The following is a 21,947-nucleotide window of genomic DNA, read 5'->3' on the forward strand; positions in this document are numbered from 1 at the left end:
TGGATGGTAGGTAGTTCTTCTGACTTACAGTTTGGTGTTTGCATTTTGTTTTCATGCCACATAGCTCCCGTTGCCTCCCTCCACTTCCCTCTCAACTCGACCACTGGTATTTTGCAGTATGACAACAGCCAGCTGGTCCCCTGGCGAGTCCCTTCTCCGGAGAGGCTTCAGGAATGTCAGGCTTCAGATCAAAAGCTCAGACTTCCTAACTGCATTTTTGTTCTCTGTGTTAAGGAGGAGATTCTCAGTGTTAAGGATGAGAGACCTTTCTGCTTCCCGGTGTTAAGATGCGTAGGCAGTTTCTGACAAGTAATACATCAATGTTTGGTTCAGTGTTTGACCTGAGCCACTCACTCGCAATGCAGCGCCAAACCTTGGCAATCTCTCTCTTGTGTTCATGGTGATTCACTCCAGTACCATGTTGTCAAGTAGTTTCTACAGCCAAACATATTTTCTCTGATCTGTAATGAGCACAGAAATTTTCTTTAATGTGCTGTGGATTTTAGAAGGAAATCAGTTTATTCTTTGTAGGTGTTCTGCGGAGGTTAAGCACTATTGCTCTTAGGAAGGTATGTGTTTTGATTGCTTACTGCGTGATTTTTAATGTATTATTTAGTAAATATATTGCTTGTAAGAGTGGATACTGATAAATGGAAGCTTCTCTTAGGGAATTGACTGATTTTTCTCTTAACTATAGAACAATGTCAGACCACCAGAGTCAATCCAGAGTAGCCAGGTCTCTGCTGCCTTCAGCAGTGTCAAGACCTCGGGTAACCTCTTCCATTCCTGTTCTTTTTGGTAGGTAAGAAAATGATGACATAATCTGTTCTCATGCAAGAATAAATGGTGAAGGAAGAGGTGAAGAAATTTTTTCCAGTTAATTCCTTCTGTTATTTCCGTGTATTTTCATAACACGTCAGAGCATGTTAGAAGTGCCTTTCTTATGTATGTCTGTTTTCTGAAGCCCAGTCCAAAAACAAATTACAACACCATTTTCTTTTCCTCAGTTGGAAGGTAAGGCATACTGACCAATTTCCAAGTCTTTGGAAAGAGAGCTCTGGTTGTCTGTCATATGATAGGCTGCAAATAAGTTTGGCTTGGGAAAAGAAGAATGTTTTGGCAACCCATGTGACTGGATTATAACTACTGGTTTATTTGATATCTTGCGTAAAACACCAATTCCTGAAAGTGATTACTGGAGAATTTCAGCCCATTTGAAACAAGCTGAAGGAAAATGTAGATGCACTGTAAAGCTGACAGCTAAATTTGAATCAGGATTTATATGTGAATATATACATGGCCCAATTAATTTATTGGAGTTATGATAAACCCAGATGATTGGAAGAATATGGCCAGGAAAGTAATCCAAAACACCTCTTCTGTGATTCCTAAAATGTAGAAGGGTCATGAATGGATATTTAAAAACTCATTGTTTTTCTGCTCCTTCTCAGATAGAGGTGGGTTTCTTTTTAAGCCAATTGTCTTCCACTACTTTACTCGAGTAGCTGTAAATGCAAATGAGCAGTTTCTGGGCTTCCTTTCCTGGATTTTGTCGTCTTTGCAGTGTGTGGTACTTTTGTAATAAGGAACTACACACGCTCCTAGTAGTATGATAACTGATAGCAGAAAGAATTAGTATACTACTTAAAAAACATGAAACATTTTGACTGTTTTTTTTCTTGAAACAGAAAAAAATCTTCCCAGAACAACTGTCTTCTGCACCACCTTCTCCTCTTTCTTCTCCTGATGGGGACAGTGGCACTACACAGTTACTTAAAGATGGACTTAGTTTATCTGGTGCAACTGCAGCAGTTATATCCACAGGTAAAAGTAAAAATGAATGACATCTTTAGTGTGAAATGGCTTCCATTTCAAGAAAAATAGTTACGTCATTTTATGGAAAATACACCGTAAACTTATTACAGCAAATAATTACTTGCCTACTTTTTTTTTAAGGTATTTGTAGGTTGCTTTGCACAACTAGTATTTAAATGCCTGCGTTACAGCAAGAAGTGGTGGAACAGAGAGACTTTTGATAGATCTACTAGACCTTGCTTGTGCTAGACTAGTACAAACTAGACTAGTTTGTTTCTGTCTGAAAGAGACAACTGTATGGTTCTTTCATGTCTGTCCCACTCCTCAATATATGAAAAGGGAGCAGATGTAGTTAAAAAACCCATATGATACTCAAGTACCATGCACACTTGACTTTAATAAAACAAAAGTGAGATTTTGTCTCTCTGTAGCCTTACACTAAAAAAGCAACTCCATTAAAACTAAGTTGAGGCAATCAGGGGGAATACGTCCCTCCTCCCAAAACAAGCAAACTTAAGAGCAATGAAAAGTATCTTAAACAGGGTTGGCAAAACAAAAATAAGCTACTTAATGAGCGAACTCATTGAGGAACTTGTAACCCTGTAATGAAGCAATTTGTATGTAGTCAACTGAAATTTCAGAACTTTCTAAAAATTCCATAAATTATGATAATTTTGTTTGGGGGTACTTTTGACATTTAAAAACTGTTTTTACAATAGAAGTTGTCAGGCCCTTCTCAATCCCAACTTCAGTGATGGATGAGGGGAAAATACCTATGTGTTTCCTAGGAAAATAAACCTTTCAGGATTCAGTTGTTACTGAGACCAGAGAGAAGATGTCACGAAAACTCTTTTTACTGATTTGTATCATTTTTATCCATATGAAGATGCTTCCTCCAATATGCAGACATTGGAGAGTAAGCTGATATGCATGAAGATATAAGATCATTGAAACACTTCATAGAAATGTTTCATTTTTAAAAGTGAAATGTTTTTAACTAAGCCCAAATAGCACTACAGTTGAGAGAATATGGCAGTCTTTTGTGTAACAGAATGCTTAGATTGTCTGCTTAATCACTATAGAAGGACATTTTGTCTTTAAGCTATAATAATGCCTGGGGTGCATCCTGGCCACGTAATAGTCAAGGCCAAAAAGAAGAAGAAGAAGAAGAAAGAAAACCTTCAGTTATGTCTTTTCCCCTTATCTTTTTACCTTGTTGTTCTTTTTTAAAGACAGTGTTTCATAGTCTCTGTAAAAAGCATTTTCGAAAGTCCGGTTTGCTTCTGTGATAAGCTTTAAAACCACCTTGCACAGTTTTCAGAGAAGTGTGTTCATTTTATTTAGCAGAGAAGGCCAAGCTGTAGTGTGGAAATCATACATGAGTGGTTTGGGGCTACTGAGGATGGGGATGCTGACCATTATACATGCACGTGGCAATGCTGTGTGGGTGCTTCTGAACGGGCATCTGTGGCAGGCGTATGCCATAGGGTTTGGTTTGTGATATGAGAAAAGATAGGGAAGTAATTTGGTAAGACCAGCTTTTTAGAATTGAATTTTTGGTAGTTCAGAGCACCTGCCAGTAGTTTTTACTTTATTGGGTCTGGGGTGTGAATAGAGATGAGTCAAAAGAAGAGCACAGATTGTGATGGCATTGTTTCCTTAGCAGGGTAGAGAAGGGCTGTAGAGATCAGAGGGAAGTGGATATGGGACTGAGACGGGAGAACCTTAACAGAATGCAGAGAGAACTTTCTGCATGCTCAGGAAGTATGCATGCATGATGGTATGTGTGTTCCACTTTGGGCTGAACGGTACATCTTGTCATCAAGACTCAAACTGAAGAAACAGCTTGCAGTTCAGGCGTGTGAAACGTGTCTCTATTCTTTTGTGCGCACCAGCTGTGATTAAAGCAGAAGTACTCTATAGTTAATATGGCTCGTTCTTTTTCAGTGTGTGTTTATGTCAACAAGCATGGAAATTCTGGGCCTCACCTGGATAAGAAGAAAGTTCAGCAGCTTCCGGATCACTTTGGGCCAGGTCCTGTCAATGTGGTACTTCAGCAGGCTGTACAGGCTTGTGTGGATTGTGCCTACCAATCCAAAACTGTCTTTGGATTTCTGAAATCTGGCCATCACGGAGGGGAAATGATAACTGGTATGTGAAGATGTTTTATTTTTGTTTCTTCACAACAATTGTGAACCTGAGGCAGGGCAAAAGAACTGAAGTAACTGCAGTGAGTTTGTATCATTTTTGTAACACACAAGCACAGTCAAGAGTATATACTTGGGAACTCTGTTATTAAGAGAGTACTGGTGGAGTGTGATTTATCTCAGCGTGGGCCGAGGATGTTCTGAACAATTCTTAAATTAGAATTCAGCAATAGGGAACTTAAATTCCATGTACGCTGTACAGTTAGGTTCTTATAATAAGTAGAGCTGGTGCACCTCATTTAACAGCTTCAGCCAAACATGTGTCAAGTAAGCGCAGTGCAAGGGAAATATCGGATTTATTAATTCAAGTCATTCGCATAATCTTATCCATACATAGTATTTGTGTTCTTAATGCCTTAAGCAAGTGGGTGAAAAGTTTCCAACTAATCTGTTTAGCTTCCAGACAAGTGTTTCCACATGTTAAATTTGCTGCTTCTTCCCTTCCCCCGTCCCCCAGTCTCTCAGGTCAGTGTTCATACACCTGTGTCCTCTATTAAGGAATAGGTTTATCTCTGCTACATATTAATGGCAGGTCTACAGATAAATTATCCGTATATCTCATACTGAATAGCTGCTGCTTGACATTTTTTTCTTTCTAGGCTAGGAAATATTCTGCATAGCAGTTAGCACATCAATTCATAATTCCATCACTGGTAGTAAAAAGACTTTGCATTACTTTAATCTCCTTACATTAACACCAGATGTGAAAGATGATTAGTGGAATACCGGTTTAATTAAATCCTCATAAAAGATGTTGCCGTCTAACAATATTTAAAACATAGTACCCTGACCTGCATATAGCAGATCTTCAGTAGTCCTTGCCTATGTATCCCCTTGAGTTTGTTCACAAAATGGGTGCTTCTTCTCTGCTGTGTAGTAAAAGTTTAATGGCACTGTGTAAGTGGGGTTTTGAAACCTGTATTACTTTATTTTTGCAGGCTATATGAAAGTTTAGTGTATTACTAATACCTTGCTGTACCCAATTCAGATCCAATTTTTCCTTGAACAAAATACACGGAGATGTGCTTTGCCAGTAGTCTGCTTGTGATCCTTCATCAAGAAGGACTATGATGGAATAGTTGCAAATAATTGCTTTACAGAGTAGATTAAAAATTTGAAAATTCTATCTAGTTCTTATTGTTTCTGTAGGAAATTCTGTAGGAGAAGGAATTGCTGTTGTACACCAGGCTTCGCTACCAAGGCCTGGATTCAGAGAAGCCTGCTCAGTAGCCCTGAAGTTGAGGGACCTGGCTGTCGATTGCTCCTGAAGCACTGTCCTGCAGCTCACTCAGTTGTTACAGAGCCACAAGACCCCAATGAGTTTCTTGTGTTCTTGAGCTTGTCTTCCCATCAGTTTGTCAGGCAGGTCTCTGAGAAGCTGGGTGAACAAACACTTAAAACTCCGTGTCGTTTTATCAGAAATTTTTGTGTGATACATTTTGAGAAGCACAAAATGTGACTTAGGTTAATGTAGCACATTACAACTGACGGTGCTTGTGAGCATGAAGGAAGAACAGAAAATATGTGGTAGAATAAAATGAGGAATTGGAGAATGAAATTGTGAGTGTTTTCTTGTAGATTTTTGTTTGAAAGTGTTTTTGGTGTAGGCTTTTTTCTTTTTTCTTTTTTTTTTAAGACTAGCAAGAAAAATAATTTGTTGCATAAGAGAGTAAGCAAAGAAATCTAAATCTGTGGACTCACGAAACTTTAATGGCAAGTATTGTATCTGCCATAGGAGGAAACTGTATGCTGGGACATGAATAAAATAATCTTTCTAGAATATGTGTGAATAATTAGTGGGTTCTTTTGGTTCAGCTGCCAGAGAAAATAATTGTTTTGAATGGAGTTGAATTTAGATTTTTTTCCTCTTTTCTTACTCAAAACAGAAACACAAACCATTTTATTTTAGCTTGATGCATAAGGTTTCAATTCAGGCAAATGCAACTGAAAGGAAATTAGAGGCTTGATTAACAAGCCCACTCATGGTGGTAGTGTCAGCCTCTTTTTTTTTCCCCTTGTAGCTCAGAGACTGTGGCATTTGGTGGATGAAACAGTCTGAGTTTCAGATAAATCTTCTCAAGCAGAGAATTAAATCAGTCTCTTGGGTGATTTTCTTCACTATCAGACAAACACATTTGTCTGATAGCTTAGCTCTCAGCCTTTCTCCTGGCTTTCTGTTTAAAACATGCCTACGCAATGGAAAGTAAAGAAATGAGAATGACTTTTCATCCCATGGGCTGGGATTGCACAAACAAGCTCCATTCCCTGTTTACTTGTCATTAAATGCCGAGGTTATTGCACCTCGGAAGTACTCCTTTTTATTTTCAGCCCTTGCATTTATCTAGGAAGTAAGAAGCATATGCTGTCCCCAAGCAGAGCGGACAGTTGTGCCTGTGGATATGGATCCCTCTCCTTTGCTTGGAGTTCCTGTGGTTGCCCCCAGGGTTTAGACTAGGAGGGAGCTGTGTTTGCACTGACTGAATCCTTATTTGTGGATTTTTCCCGTGGTATGTCTTGTTGGGGCAGTCAGATGGCTTCAGATGTTTCTTGCTTTATCCTCTTGACAGCTCAAAGATAATATTGTTCTTTTCAATGCTTCTTTTCAAAATGAGAGATTAAGATGTGGAGAACAAGTAATTTCCCCAAGGCCATATAAGACTACCTGTAAGGCTATTATAAAGTGTTTTAAATTTTGGTTGTAGCTGACGGTACTACCTTGCAGTAAATACCAGGAGAGCAGCCTGTGCTAGGTCTCACAGCCCATTTGCTCTCCAAACTGGTTGAGCTGCAAGCAGAAATATGCCATCAGAGATCCCTTCCCCAAACAGGAGGTAGAGGACCTTGTGTCTGAGCCACATGTGAGTCATTAGGATTTCATTTGAGCATTGGAGTCTGGAAAAAATGAACGGGCTACAGAAAGCTGTGGGTCCGGAGTTCGTCCCTGTGGTACTGACTTAAATTTTAGGCACTTGCGTTGGGTCACTGTCGTGAAAGCAGACAAGAGGTAGCACATTATTGTTGATGCTTGCCCGTGTACTCCCATTAACTCTAATCATAAGCTTGCTTACGTTAGCAGTGTAAGTCACACTTGTGATTTCCTAAGGAAGCCTAAAATATGCTAAAGCTTGGGCGTTTTCTTTGTTTTTCCGTATGTTATCTGCCTCTTTTGTAACACAGCATGGAAATGTTCCTTGCTTCAGATCTCTATATAAAGACTTTCTTGTCATTTCTGTGTTGTTTTTCTTTTTTTTTTGGTTCTTTTTTGAAAATACATCTGCCACCAACAAAACGTGATCCCTTAAAGCTCTGCTTGTCATTTGGAAACTCATGCTAAAAACAGAAAGCTGCTTGATAGGCTGAAAACCCAAGAAGACAAATTGATACATAAACCTGGTGTCTATGCTACTTCTTTGCAACCCTAAGCATAAGTTACAAGTCTGTTCCTGTTTTCTTGTAATGTCTGTCTAATCAGAAATAACTAAAGGATTCAGCTAATGTAATGGTAATCATTTATCTATGTACCAGTAATGCTTGCAATATTCAGTCCTTTCAGAATCTTACCAACTGTCACAAAGGAGGCAAATATCATTAACAACATCAGTCTGAATGTTTGGGGGACAAGGAGGGAGGTCAACAAATAAAAGACGTTGGCACATGTCCAATCTCCTTGTAATTGCTCATTTTGAGTCTGTTGTTGTGGTGTCTCCGCCACCTTGCTCCTGTTGAAATAAATGGGAGCTTGACGGCTGCAGCGTTGACAGCAGGATAGATTTCTCCAATGGTAAAACATCAAATGGCAAAACAGTTTCTGCAGTCAGAATTTCAGTGGCAATGGATGCCAGCATAATACCCCAAGTAAGCTCAGTTTGGTTAGAAACGTTAAAAAAAAAAAAAAAAAAAAGGGAAAAAAAATTAAGCTCTCTTGCTTCCTGATTTTTTTTTTTCCCAGCAAGTACTGCAATGGGTCTTTTCTATGTTTTCTCCTGCAAATAGGTGGTGCAGAGGTTACTGCTTTGTAAAGCAGACGGTAGAAGTTACCCGTAAGGTTTCGATGATGAGGGACGACTTGAAAGTTTTGTTATGCTGAATTCAGAGTTATTTTATTAAAGTAAGTTCCCATAGAGCAAATTTAAAGTGGCATGGATCCAACAGAAGGTAGAATCAGTCCTTTGGAGATAAATTTGTTAAATATCAGAATGATTGTTTACTCCTCTCATGTCTTGCATTGTTTAAATCAAAGCTAAAAGTCTTCTCCTTTACTTGACGGTGTTTTATTATACTTCATGATGCTTGGGGGATGTTTGACATCATCTTCTTATTCACAGCTTCCTTTGATGGGGAGAAGCATGCCATCAATCTTCCTTCTGTAAACAGTGCATCGTTTGTCCTACGTTTCTTGGAAAAACTCTGCCACAGTCTGCAGTGTGATAATCTTTTCAGTAGCCAGCCCTTCAGCCCTTACATGGGATGTGCACATAGCCCTACGGAATATGATAGGAACAAACCAGGTACTATTAAGCAGATCTTATTTTCAAGTACTGTTGTTTTTGAGAAGTGTGGTGACTTCGTGAAATTTAACTTTTTAATCTGCCTTGCTATAACTTGAATTGGTTGAAATGAGTACTGTTCAGTTTTTAGTGAATTTGTTCCAGAGTGCAAGTGCTTTGACAGGTTGAGATAGCTCACACCACATGTGCAGAAATCATTTCGTTCAGCAAATTCTTCCTTGCAGTCAAACCAGGAAACATATGTATGTTGTATGTATCACTGGGTTGCTACTAAAAGAACAAGCTCAAAACTTCACATTTCATCTGTTCAATTTATGTTTGAATCATAAAATAAACTTATAGAAAGACACTCGCTGTCTTATAAGAAGGGGCTTGCTCTGACAGGTGATACAGTTCAGCTCATCCCACAACAGTAAGAAGTCTTTTCTTCCCTCTTCATTCATCTTGCTCAGTGGCAGCTCCAAAATTTTAAATTCCTCAACATACAGTCTAGTCTTCTAGTAGAGAAGGTGGGTTTTGCAGGTGGCTGCTTGTGATATTTTATATGAGGCCAGTATCTTTGTCTGCTACACCAGAAGTGTAGAGAGAGAGGGAAACGACTTGCACAAGATCTCCCATCAGGTGGTTTGCAGTGCCTGGTATTACAAATCCCAGCCCGAGGGTTATCAGGAGCTGTAACTGAGAAAACTTTGACATCAGTGCAATTTCAGAAGATTCATGTTGGGTATGAAGCTTCCTCACAGCTGTCTGGTAGCCAAGTCTGACTTCTAGGAGCTGCTTTAGAAAATAAAATCTTCTTCTTCTTCTTCTTCTTTTTTTTTTTTCCAATGGAGAAATTGTATTTGTTTCAGTCTGTCAGATGAAAGTCATTTGTTTTAACACTTGTCAGAAAAGTAGCCAAGGTCAAGGTAGTTTGGATGATGACAATATAAACTAAGCTGTTACTTCATCTTTGAAGGTTTGTATTGAAATGACTGAGTTTGTGTGACATAGGAAACTGATCTGTAACCTGGTGAATGACTGATGTATGTTTTTGCTTTTGTCCTTTTACTTTCCCTGTGAGCGTTTTATGCGAGAATAAATAGGTGGTGACTTTCCTCTTCACAGCAAAAGAAGAAATACCTGAAAACAGAAGTGCAAAACGATACTCTCAGGACTCTCCACCATATACTGCTCCCCTTTCCCCTAAACTTCCCAGGAGTGATGCTCATCCATCTGAAGGTAATTAAGTTGTATTGGTGTTATATATGAGGGTCACTTGTGATTTCACTACTTCCAGTCAAAAAAGACTGAGTACAGCATATGTATCTAGTTTGTCTGTAGCCCTTGACAGGCCAGGGCAGGAGTGTGTTAATTATTGATCAGTGGCACAGATTTTGTGCGTGTGGAAGATCTACTGCAAGTTCAAGAAGTCCTTCTCTTGAACGTGCTTGCATTTTTCATGAAGTCACTCAGGCAAATAGGTGATGTATGAAGCCTCCTGCTTCATGTATGGCTATTTAGTAGAAAACCGATTGCCTTGAAATGCATTAGGAGATAAATTAGAAGCAACTCTAATAACTCTGGGCTCGAGCCAACAGGTGAGTAAGGGTGCATTTTGATGATATGATTAAGCTCCAGTTATGGCTAGCTGCCACTGAAAGCTGTGCTGATCCTGCTTTCTTCACCTCCTTGTCCTTGTAGCAGGTCCCACATCTCCCTGACTGGGTGGCAAGCTGAGCCTGTGACCCAAAGCACAGAAAACATTTTGTTGAAGCCAAGTCTGTGCAGTTTACTTCTCAGGACGGACTCAGTGTGGACTCAGATGAGCACAGGGAAGAGTTGGATAAAATGCAGCCATGGCAAGGGGAGCAGAACAGCCTCTCCGTGGCAGCTAGCTGTTAGGCTGCTCTGGCTCCAGGACAAATAGTGCCTTTGCCTGCCCCACAACCGAGCTGCAGTAACTGAGCATGCACCCGCTCTTAGTCTGCCTCGGATGTGAAGTAAAGCATGCTGGTTTAAACCTCAGTGAGAGATCTGTGAAAGAGTAGTTTTATTCTGCTTTTGCTACTTCACTAGTTAAGCCATGGTAACTTGTTGATGTGACTCATCCCATCTGATACATACTTTCTGTTGCTGCAGTATATTTGGATAATATTGCCAAAGGCTTTTTTGAAGCGAGATAAGAGACTAGCTCTTTACTTCTTCATATTCCCTTTTTTTTTTTTTTTTGAGGTTCTGGGGTCATTTTGTAGTTATTAGCCTCAGCGTGGGCAGAAGGGTCTCTTTTTATGTGCGGATTAGAAAGTCATAGGACTACAGTTAAAGCAGAAAAGGATATCAAATTAAAATGTTCAAAGTGATAGTTTAATAAGTTGCCATTTCAAATATTTTATATAAATGTACAGTAACAGCAACAATACAGAAATTAACAGTCAATGCAGAACTGTATCTTTCCTAAAGAAATACTGGGTTAGTTGTACAATATCTATGCAATTAAATCAGGTATTTCTTGTAGGTAACTTCAGGAAGAAGTGTAGAGCATTTAATTCTACTGAAATAGAGTTGTTTTAATTGGACAAAACAAGCATTTGACTTAGAGCTGTATTCTCTTGTAAGAAATCTCCCTCAAAGAAAGCCAGCATGCACATACTGCTTTTTATGCCTTGTTGAGTAGTTTAATACTGGATCCCTTTTATAGATGAAGTCAGTATATTCCTTAAAATGCATTCTAAAATCAGTAATTCATTACAAAGTGCAGTTACCTGGGTTGAAAACAAAAATAAAGAAAGTTTTGCCATGGTTTCAGAAGTTTGAGTTTGTACTCTGTGTGTTTCAAGAGGCAAAGTATTCTCTAGTGTTGTGTGTTTCCCATTAGGGCAATGTCCTCTGCTGAAAATCTGGAGGTAATTTCATAGCGGTCAGTCATGGGTTGGTTAGCAAGAAAGATCTGCCCCTGAAAAGTTCTGGCTCTATTGAGACATAGTCGTCTTGAAAGAGTTGTTTTGAAATATCATTTGAACGCAAAATGGAATAATTGTGGGAAAGGGTCTTTCAAACAGCTCGTTTTCCTTCTGATCTGCTCAGGGATATGTTTTGCAGATTTTGCTGTCTTTTCTGCTCACTAACAGTTTCTTCTTAAAGTTTTGAAAGATAAGAGAGAGGAAAGAGAAATAACTCGGCCTCCCTCCCCTTGAAAACAGAGTGTTCTTAGCACTGCAGCCAATTACATCATGCAGTTATGTATGGCAGAACAACTGACTTCTTATTCCCAGAGGAGCTTCAAGAAAACAAAACGTCCAATTCCTGCTAAGGCCTTCAGTCCTAAACACTCTATTGTCATCCTTACAATTGAAACATAAGGCCATAAGGCCTTTTATTAGCTTTTTATTAATTTGTCCACAGATCAGGCATTCTGCAGTGGAACCTCCCATGAAACAGGAAAAAAAGAACTGTTTGCTTTCCATACCATTGTTAAACACATCTGGTCAAAATGTTGAGGTAGGAAAAGCGTCATTCATTGCTCCATTATTGGCAAGGCTCTGTTTGTCAGACATCAATTCTGAATCAGCTGTCAAACCAGTTGACCACTTCTTCAACAAGACTGCAGTTGGGTTTTGTTTGTAGAGAAGCTGGATGGATGGAAAGGAAGTGGATTGGATGGTGTAGCTGCCAGGCACAAACACCTGCTGTACAAGATGATCGCCCCCTGCAATATGCCAGCATTCCCACCTTGTGTGTGAGACTGAGGGTTTACATTAAGATAAAGTCAAATGCTAGTATCTTGGGAAAGAAAGCAGAGTCGATCTTTGCCATCCCTATTTACGATTGTTTACTTTAGGATATGTAGCATCAGAGTGAAGTCTGGCATATAATTGGAGTAAATACAATTAAATCATTTTGTAATACAGTCAGTTTTTAAAATCTGTGTCTTCAGAAATCACAGAAAGGATTGCTTGAAGCAATTATTTAAATCCCATATTTGGGACCTCTGCTTGATTACCATAAAAGTGTTCCTGCTTAGGACATTGCATGGAGTTGGCTGATACATGCTTAAATACTCCATTGCCTCCTTATTTCATCATACCTTTGAAGACTTCTGAAATCTGTATCTGTGTGTTCAGTTGAACCTTAGACACCTTCGTGTTGCTTTGCTGTAGCTAATTGAAATACCAACTCTGCCTTTTGGTCTTTGACTGAGATTCCTGTTAGTGTTCTCGTTCTCTACTGATCTAATGTTCTCTTGGTTTCCTTTAGTTTTGTAGTGCTTATCATTGACTGCATCTGTTATTCTCTTGGAAATTGTATAGAAAGATGGCTTTTGGTTTCATTTTGGCAAGTTGCTGCAGCTACTTCAAGCTGACAAATGTAAAGGGGTTTGTTTTCTTTGAAAACCTCGGTATCCGCTGCTGTGCTTTTTTGATACAGATCTAACAAACTATAAAGTTTGCAGTGGTGGTTTTGGGGCTTGTGTACTTAGAGGCTTCTTTATGCCACAACTATCAAGTTTAGTGAAAGATGTTACATCATCTTGTAGATCTTGCTTTGCTGAATTCTCTAAGCAGGGAGCTGATTCTCTAATTGTCCTTGCCCCCCTTTGGGATTATGTTGCGTGAAGACCATTACTGCAAAATACACTTAATGTTCTTCACTAAACTTCACTTTTAAGCAGGTTTCAGGAGAGAACCTAAGGCCTCATGGAGCAAGTTAAACATGCTCGAGAAGCTCAGTCTGGTGTTGTTGGTTTTTGTTTGGTTTTTATTTTGGTTTGGTTTGGTTGGTTGATTTTTCTTTCTTGTTTGTTTAAGAAAAATGCTCTTCCTTTAGTTTTAATTCTGGTATATTCCCAACAAATGGTTGAAAGTTGCCATATAAGAAGAGTAATAAGAAGTATATTTTAGGAACTTGTTTTCGCAGATTATACCAGTTATCCCGAAGAATATGCTACTTCACTAGCATATGTTTTATAACTTTGCTAAGAGTAATTTTCAAGATGGTAGTGTGGGGTTTACACTTCTGTGAACCTGTTAGCTATATTTTCCAGCTCTTAGCTCTCCTGCCAAAGCAGCATTTGTTTCATACAGATTTTTACATCATGCTTCCAACTTCTTTCTCAGGCTAAATGTTGGCCTGGTGCAAATGGAGATGAGTCATATGAGGGCTAGAGAATGGAGTGGTGTGCTCACTGGTCTTTAACTACACATAGATACAGCATTGTGGTCAGGGTGTATTGTGTTAGTGTGCATGTATCTGGGATTCACTGCCTTCTGTAGCTTTGCGTGTAATTTGTTCAATTTTTAGCGATGGCCAGTGTCTCTGGACATGTTGGGATCTACAGATGATAATCGTCCACTTGTTCATGAAGTCAGTGATTCCCTCTACTGTTTAGAACAAATTAAACAATTGTTAGTTAACATGAGAGTTTTTGTTTATATTAAAAAAAAGATCATGAAAATGCTTGCTGAGATTGCGTATGCATTAATACTAACATCAGACAATTTAAAATTAAAAAACAATCCTTATGTCCCTGCCCTGTTCGTAATATTTAACAAATATATGTGAAATGATTTATGGAATACTGTCTCAAACTGTACATGTTAGATCTTTATTTATTTATTTATTTTATATAGTAAGAGCCCAGTGATAACTTGAGGAAAAGGGCAACTGTTCTGCAGTAGTGCTTACCTCACAGGAGATTCATTGTCAGGCTTGGAACCTATAGTTATCTTCAGGAGAACATAGCAAGGATTTAAATAACACAGTTACAGAGTCCATTTTGAACAGATCGATGTGTTGTTGTTTTTCCTGTAGCGGAAACATTACCTATAGAAGAAAACAGCACTTCCAAAGAACATCGCTTTTCTGAGGACTCTATGGATTCTGCACTTAATTCAGTAAATCCTTCAAGCCCGACCTGTCGAAATTCCACTGAATATCGTTCTTCAGGGAGCACAGCATATTACAGAAATTCCTTTCAGCCAGTAACTGCTACCTCAAATTCAGCCCCTGTCCTGCGCCGGCTCTCCTTGAGCTCTGCTGGGAACAGCAGTTTCTATGAAGTCAGTAGGAATCGAATACAGAGGAGGATTGAAGGTATGCTCTATGCCTAGGCTTTCCAAAGCATATAACAGCTTTTATTAACATACAAAGTCCGTGAGTTATGAATAAGGAAGTTCTTTGCCATAGAAAATAGGTTGCACATGGATTGAGATGTGCTGTTGCCAAGCATGTCAGGCTTGTTAACGTAACTTCAAATGCAGAACTTAAGTCTATTAGAACTAATACGGTGGTGCAAGCCAGAGGGGTCTTGCCTGCTGCACTTTCCTCTAACTAGACTGGGCAGTTCTAGTTGCATGTAACTCACTTGCATGCAACTTATCAGCCATTACCGTATTGCTGAAATACGGGGATGGGGTTTCCTCCTGTCCCTCTGTCTGCACAGTTCAACTTGTGTTTGCCACATTCCCAAATACCAGCATCTTAGGACCCAGGAACCAAATAGGAGTAAAAGTAATCCCTCTAGGTATGTCATACTGCTAATGTTTACGCTGCTGTAAATATCTGCAGTTGTATAAGGTATTTAAAGACAAATGGAACAGTACAGTATTACTTGGAGGAAAATAAAACGTCCTTCATCTTAATATATGGCAAAGAATGAATAATAAAAGCCTGTTGTTAATAGTAAGAATGTCTTATGTAAAATTAAATGTGTTATCCCTGTAAAGACTAGTGATACTTCCTCCTTTCACAATATTTTTATCCTGAAAGCTGCAAGTTCCACAACTGGACCGGACCTGAATTCGCTAAAGAGGGAACCTTCAAGAATGTTGAATAAGGATCCTTCCACCTGGTCAATAGAGGAAGTAATGCGTTTTGTGAAAGAAGCTGATCCGCAGGCTCTAGCTCCACATGCAGAACTCTTTAGGAGACATGTATGATGCATATCCATTCTGTTCTAGTAGATTTTGTGTATCACATTGATCTCTTAGAATACAGCTTTCTTTTCTGTCACTGTATTTGCAAGTGAAGGTAGAACAGACTCTACTCACTTGTATAATAGAAGGAGGCTGAAAAAATGTTTTTCTGCCTGAAACTCCTCCTGCAGTATGTTTTCTCTGTGTTCCGGCCCTGCTAGACATAAGCAAATACCCATTGCTTTCCAGCTCATGCAAAGCAGCATGATACTGGAACTCCTAACTTCTAACGGCCAGCATCCAAGGTGCCCTCTCACCCCTGGTACCTCTGGAGAAGATGACATTCTCACGTACAGTATGGGGCTTACATAGGTGACACCTCTCTAAGACGGTCTGTTTTGTAGACGGATTATCCCAAAGTAGAGGAGCTTTACCTGGTTACCTTTGCACTTGGTCATTAATACTAAAATTCAGAGGTTGAATTGAAATGTTTAATTTGTCTGTTTTGCTAGCAATGCATAGAGTTTCCTAGGATCTAACAAGATGTTGTATTTAGAGAGAGAAACTCTTAAGCGTTGGTTTATGTTGCTTTTGGTCTCCCCTTTTCCTCCTCATTGTGCTTTTTTATGGCAGGTAGCTCAGCAAAGGGCTGCTTTATTATTTCATTTTATATGTGGCCCTCCAAAAAGAGGTTGGCTTTCTCTTTAGTGGTATTTCACCCTTGTTCTGCACTGGCTCTTACTAACAGATAAATTTCACATTAAGCTGAATTGAAAGGAAAATTCAAAGTAACTTTTTACAGAACTTCCTGTGTTATGTGTTAGTTATTCTTAGTTGTATAGCAAGACCAAATGTCAGTTGCTTTGTTGGGTTTATGTTTAAAAAAAAATAAGACAGAGTGGTTTTCTTTATGGTGTTTTAGGGAACTAATTGCCTGTCTACGGTATGTAATGCTACTAAGAGCTTGGGACTGCTATATTTCAGCAGCTTCTCAACCAGGCAGTTGCAATCTGCCTAAGTTGTCCTCGGTCTTGATCCTAACAATCTGTCTGCTTTAACCTGGATGTAGATCTGTCTTATTTCACAGATTCAGATGGTTTGTAACCCCTTCCTCTGCGTGACTATTTGCATGCACACGCCAGAACCCTCCCACAGCTGTGTTCAAGGTTCAGTGCAAGGCCTCAGTGCTCGGATCATTTAATCTCCAACTGCACAGACTTTCCTTTGCAGCTTTTTTTCTTTCCTTGACCCATTCTTTTTTTTTTTTTCTTCTTTCTCCCAGCGGGTACCTAATTTTGAAGGCTGTTTGGTCGTTTTTTTACTTACTGTAATTTTGTTTAGCATCTCACATACATTAATCTTACAGTAAAAATACTGAAATAAATTTCCCTTCAGTGGCCATGTGTAATTATCAAAGTACTGCACTAAGTTACTGCCTTATGAATGGTAGATACATTTTTACTAAAGTATAAACAAATGCAATGTACTTTTCAGTGTTACCATGCAGATTGTTAAAGCAGTTGTGTATTGTTGTGTTTGTTCTCTTCCTTCTGCAGGAAATTGATGGGAAGGCACTACTGTTACTGAGAAGTGATATGATAATGAAATATATGGGACTGAAGCTGGGGCCTGCCCTAAAGTTGTGCTACCACATTGAAAGACTTAAACAAGGAAAGTACTAGCCAATGGGGATACCACAAAGTGTGCGTTCATATCACACTAAGCTCTCAGGTTAACAGCCATCACCTTTATTTAAAAGTGTTTTGTTGCATAAATCATCTGTATTTTTTGAAGGTTCTCTCAAAATGTGAAAAACACGTCTAGGATAAAGAGGGGAAGAAGAAAATCTGTATTACATACTAGTATTTTGTGAACTGTTTCAAAAAGTTTGCAGGGAAGGACTGGACTGTTGGTCACGCTGGCTGGGGAGCAGGTTGGGTAACAGTGCTGAAAAGCACATTTATCCTCTGTTGCAGACTTCGGCCCCAGTGCATTTGTATTCGGAACCAAAACAGCTGAATCCCAAAGGAAAAAACAAAAACAGCATCAGGTGTTAATAATTTTTACAGGGGTGGCTGTAAACTTTCGCATTGCGAGGAAAATGTAAAAGAGAAGGTCTCATCTCAGGAGTAAATACTGTGTCTGGTCCTCCAGCAGAGTCATACTCAGCTAGGTTTTTCTTCATAGATTTCCATAAAGGGAATAGCCATATGAACAGTTCGGGGGGGGAGGGAAGTGTGGGGAGGGAAGCGTTGTGTAGAAGAGGGTTTAATACAAATATAAGCTTTTATAAAGTGTGATTATCAGTCCTTTGGAAAGTTACAAGGACAAATGTACGGTGTATTGTCAATTTATGCCGGTGATATTAGTTCTGTTTTATGGAAGATCATATTGGCTGTATAAACAGCCAGTTCGGGGACCGACAGATTTGACTGGAACAATGCATCCACGTTATAAACATTCCATCTTTTTGCTAAGTTCAGCATGGATACGTGCGTTCATGCTTTTATATATACATGTGTATGTGTCAGGGAAATGCATACTATATATATATATATGAAAATACACGTACACACTGTACATATGTGTTCAGTCTTTAATATGTACTTTGCACTGTGCCAGAGAGAACTGTACAATTTCTTGTTTGTTTTTTACCAGTAATTTTGGTCATGTACTACTTTCGTATTCATTAGCACCTGTTTAATTTGTTGTCCATTCTTGGAGTCAGAAGGTGACAAACAATCAAAGGGTGGATTTACTCCTACAGGCAAAATCCCTGTACTATGCAATACTCCTGGTTATTCATCACTTAACTCTGAGCCATGTATTCTGGTGTATTTCTGAAAACACTTGTTTGGTTCTGATGTTTTGGGCTTATACTTCCTTTCAGGAAGTGCTACTATGTAATTGATAAGCCTGTTTAGGGTAAAATTGGTGCTGTTTGTGTAAGCTACAAGAACCAGTGGTGATAATGAACCAGTTTGTTGTCACTGCCAATTGTAATGTACATCAGGGATAAGAAAATGTACTTTCTGTGTAGGAAACTGAATGTACTGTATGTAATAGTGCAAGTGATGAAAACTATTTGCTAAGGAAGATGTAGTCCTAAATTGGTAGGTTTTATTATATTTCTTATTGCCTTTTTATATGAAACTATATAGTAAAAATGTATTTTTTACGAATCCTTTTTCTGAAAATGCCTTGTTGTACCAATACTCTGATACTCCTCAGGTTTCAGCAGAGATACTGCTGCAAAATAACATTTTTTGTAGCTTACAAGTGTCCGAGAATTTTGTTAGTTTAAGTGACTGCAATGCAATTTTAATTTAGCAATCATTTGGGCTTCGAGGATTGTTTTTATTATTCCATCATTAGACATTTGACACTAAAGGTTATCTCTGTTGATTTGTTTTGCATATCTTTTGTGGTGCATGTATGCTTAGATGAATAATACAAGCACGCTCTTTATAGTAAGAAAAGGTCAGAGCATTGATTGGAGAAAGAGCATATTTTCTCTTTGTGTTCGGAAAATATTGACTTGATTATTGGTAAAACCATATGAAAGTTACAGTTACACTGTGAGGAAAACATAATGCTCCACGTGTTGAGTATAGTGTTCAAACCTTACTTCTTCAATGCTTTCTTATGCTGAATTTCAGAGTTCTTTAGCTTAAAAGAAGTACTGCTCATACAATTTAACTGAAAACAGCTCTAATTTTTTAAATTGCCATTGGCATAGGAGAAACAAAGATGTTTAAAATTTCTGTTTGGCTTTTATGGAATGAACTTTTTGTACATGGTACTATGATGGGTATAAATATTTGTTCGAGGCTTTGTGTGCACCCAGGTGCATAGGGATTACTGTGAAGTTACAGTACCAGGATTTCACCATGCGCTACAGTGTGAGATTCATGCGTTCAGAATGTTGCAGCAGAATATATTTTTCATTCTTTATTTTCAATGGGATGTTCTTATCTATAAACAGCAATAAAATAGTTTGTTCATTGTTGTCTGTTTTGTTTTATGTGTAAGCACCATCTGCGTAGGCAAGGGTAGCTGACGTACCTGGCAGTTTGTGACAACATCTGATGTGAGGAAGCTTTAATCAGAAGGATAAAATTGTTCCAACATAGTTTGTCTGAAGCAATTAATATTTGAATTTGGGTTGGTCTGTGCTTTCAAAATAACTATTCAGGAATATATTCAACTATTTAGTTTTGAATATAGTGTATTGCTGCTTAGAGTTTACAGAATTCTCATAGAAATCACTAAGGGGAAGAGACTCCTAAAAAGTGAGTTTGTCCTGCGTTCAGATGAAGACCTGAACTATTTTTTTAAAAGCAGTTAATACCAGTAGGTTTAAACTTCATATACTTTAGGTTTTACTGTTAATATTTTAGAGAAGTCTGTTGTTTTGATGCCTCTCTGCAGTGATCTGCCTGCGTTTGAGAAGTAATGTTAATTGGATTAATGGTAACCTTAGATACTTCACAGGCAAGTTATGGAACTTTGAAATAACAACAGTCCAGAGGCGTTTTGCATCTGTTCTCCCAAAAGATAGCGAATTATCTTTTTGGTGCATATTCAGTATAAAAGACAACATGGTGTATTGTCTTTGTTCTTCTGAGTTGCTTTTCTATCAACAGGGATTCATCTGCTTATCTGGTTCTGTATCTTGTAGTCTCTCGCGAGGCAGTGCTGTGACTCATCAGTGCACGGTAAGATCTCTTCTACGTAAAATTAAAACGCAGCTGCTCCAGGAGGGCTGGCAGCTCTCACAGCCCTTGTTGCAGAAGACTCATGCAATATGGAAATTGAAGAACACTGCATGGCGGGGCGATTGCACATCACGGTTGACGCTACAGCACTTCTGACAAGTTTGTTGTAGCTGTGTACATGTTGTAGGACTGTTGCAGGAATGACAATGAAAGACAGCAACGTTGCATTGTAAGTGTTGGCTGAAAGGATGGAAAATCTTCCCATTTTTTGTCTACACCACTTAAGTGACTTTTATGCCAGTTGCTCTAAAACTGTATGATTTTTAAAGCTTGTTCTCCTGTAGACTTCAAATAGTAACTGGAGGTAACAATTGTGTAGAAAGTTGTAGAGAAAGCAAAGTGAAGAAAGTGTTTCTAGGTCTGTCCCCTATCTGCTCTGTTCTAAGTAGGAGTTGAGGAGTGCAGTCTGTTTTAATGCAGTGTCATGTGACTAAAACGGATTTTAGAAGTGGATAGCAGTATTTTTTTTTCTTTGATTGATTAGCTGTTCGCATAATAAAGTTAAATGAATGTTTAGTTCCAACATTAGATGTGTGAACCTGGTCTAAAAGTTACAGGCATCTTTGTGTTTCTATTGCTGCTTAAGCTGAATTGAAGCTATATAGAGAGAGGCTGGCTTGGTTTGAAAAAAAAAAAAAAAAAAAAGGAAAAAAGACCCCTTGAGATCAATTTCAGAGGTCATATATTCCTCCTTCCTTTTTTTATTGCATGTAAAACTATTGGAGTGAGTAAAAAGTGCTTGCTTGGAATTGCCTAAGTGATGCAGGGAGGCAGAAACTGATTCACATCCATTTCTCTGGTGAAATGGTTGCTGCTTTTTTCTCAAGCCTTGATTGTAATCTTTTGCTCCGTAAAGCTTACTGACTAGTCCATAGATCGTGGGATCCTGTTCCCAAACCGTCTGTGTTCCTGTTGTTTCTAAGATCACGCAGAGCCATTTTGAGGCTTTATCTTAAAATCTGAAGTCTGTTGTAAGCTCACTGTGTTTTGAGTCAGCAACTTTGAGACATTTTATGTCGTGATTTATTTATTCATTTTTACAGTGGAAACCCCAGAGATTCTTAATTTTAAAACAGCAAACACATATATTTTAAAAGATTCTCCTCTGACTGTTTGCCCTAAATAAATTCTTACTGCTGTGGCTGTGGAGATGATGGGAGACCTGTATATGCTTAAAGTATGCCATTACAGTGGTCCAATAGGCTTTTAACTCCCTCACTTACATGAATCATCCATCCTTGTCCTAGCAGATCATTTTGATTAGCTGTAATTTGTCCCATCTGAATCAGAATTAGCTCCCACCAGCTTCGGAATCTCCCAGCCCTGCTGTACAATCTAAGGAGTCCTTCCTGAACTGCTTCTCCCCTTAGCTTTATGGACTGCTGCTAGTTTTATTTCAGCTTTCATTATCTGCCATGGAACTGTTTAGTGCTGATAGTGAAGGCTGCACACCGGCACCTCTTTTCTTGTTAAAATACGTGAAGACATTTTCATCCACCGAGATTCACTTTTCAGCCTCCGAAATCAAAGCCCTTCCAGGACAAATCGTGTGAGCAAACAGATGCCAGTGCAGGAGGAAAGGGAGCTCGCATCCCGTGTTGTGTGAACAGACAAATGTGAACAGATGTACAGCTTGAAGCTGGCAGAAACACACTCCTGCCAGTGATTCCTTTCTAGTTATGACAGCTGGAAGGAAATGAATACACCACAAAACCACCATGATAATTGCCATTACCCTGTGCTGGC

The 21,947-nt window shown here is 38.8% G+C and overlaps 2 protein-coding genes across 2 annotated transcripts in view; one reads left to right on the forward strand and one right to left on the reverse strand.

Moving 5' to 3' along the window:
- Nucleotides 1-17,461, forward strand: part of SCML2 (Scm polycomb group protein like 2) — a 70,336-nt gene extending 52,875 nt beyond the window's left edge. The window contains exons 9-15 of the mRNA XM_035542214.2: nucleotides 1,689-1,824; nucleotides 3,763-3,966; nucleotides 8,348-8,530; nucleotides 9,638-9,751; nucleotides 14,321-14,602; nucleotides 15,278-15,441; nucleotides 16,980-17,461. Of these exons, the coding sequence (XP_035398107.1) occupies nucleotides 1,689-1,824; nucleotides 3,763-3,966; nucleotides 8,348-8,530; nucleotides 9,638-9,751; nucleotides 14,321-14,602; nucleotides 15,278-15,441; nucleotides 16,980-17,105 (1,209 nt within the window). The 3' untranslated portion in view covers nucleotides 17,106-17,461. The remainder of the gene's footprint in view (nucleotides 1-1,688; nucleotides 1,825-3,762; nucleotides 3,967-8,347; nucleotides 8,531-9,637; nucleotides 9,752-14,320; nucleotides 14,603-15,277; nucleotides 15,442-16,979) is intronic.
- Nucleotides 1-21,947, reverse strand: part of BEND2 (BEN domain containing 2) — a 446,678-nt gene that overhangs the window by 247,948 nt on the left and 176,783 nt on the right. The window lies entirely within an intron of this gene.

The sequence above is a fragment of the Cygnus atratus genome, chromosome 1 (assembly GCF_013377495.2).
Source record: "Cygnus atratus isolate AKBS03 ecotype Queensland, Australia chromosome 1, CAtr_DNAZoo_HiC_assembly, whole genome shotgun sequence".
In the NCBI taxonomy this organism is placed as follows: Eukaryota; Metazoa; Chordata; class Aves; order Anseriformes; family Anatidae; genus Cygnus; species Cygnus atratus.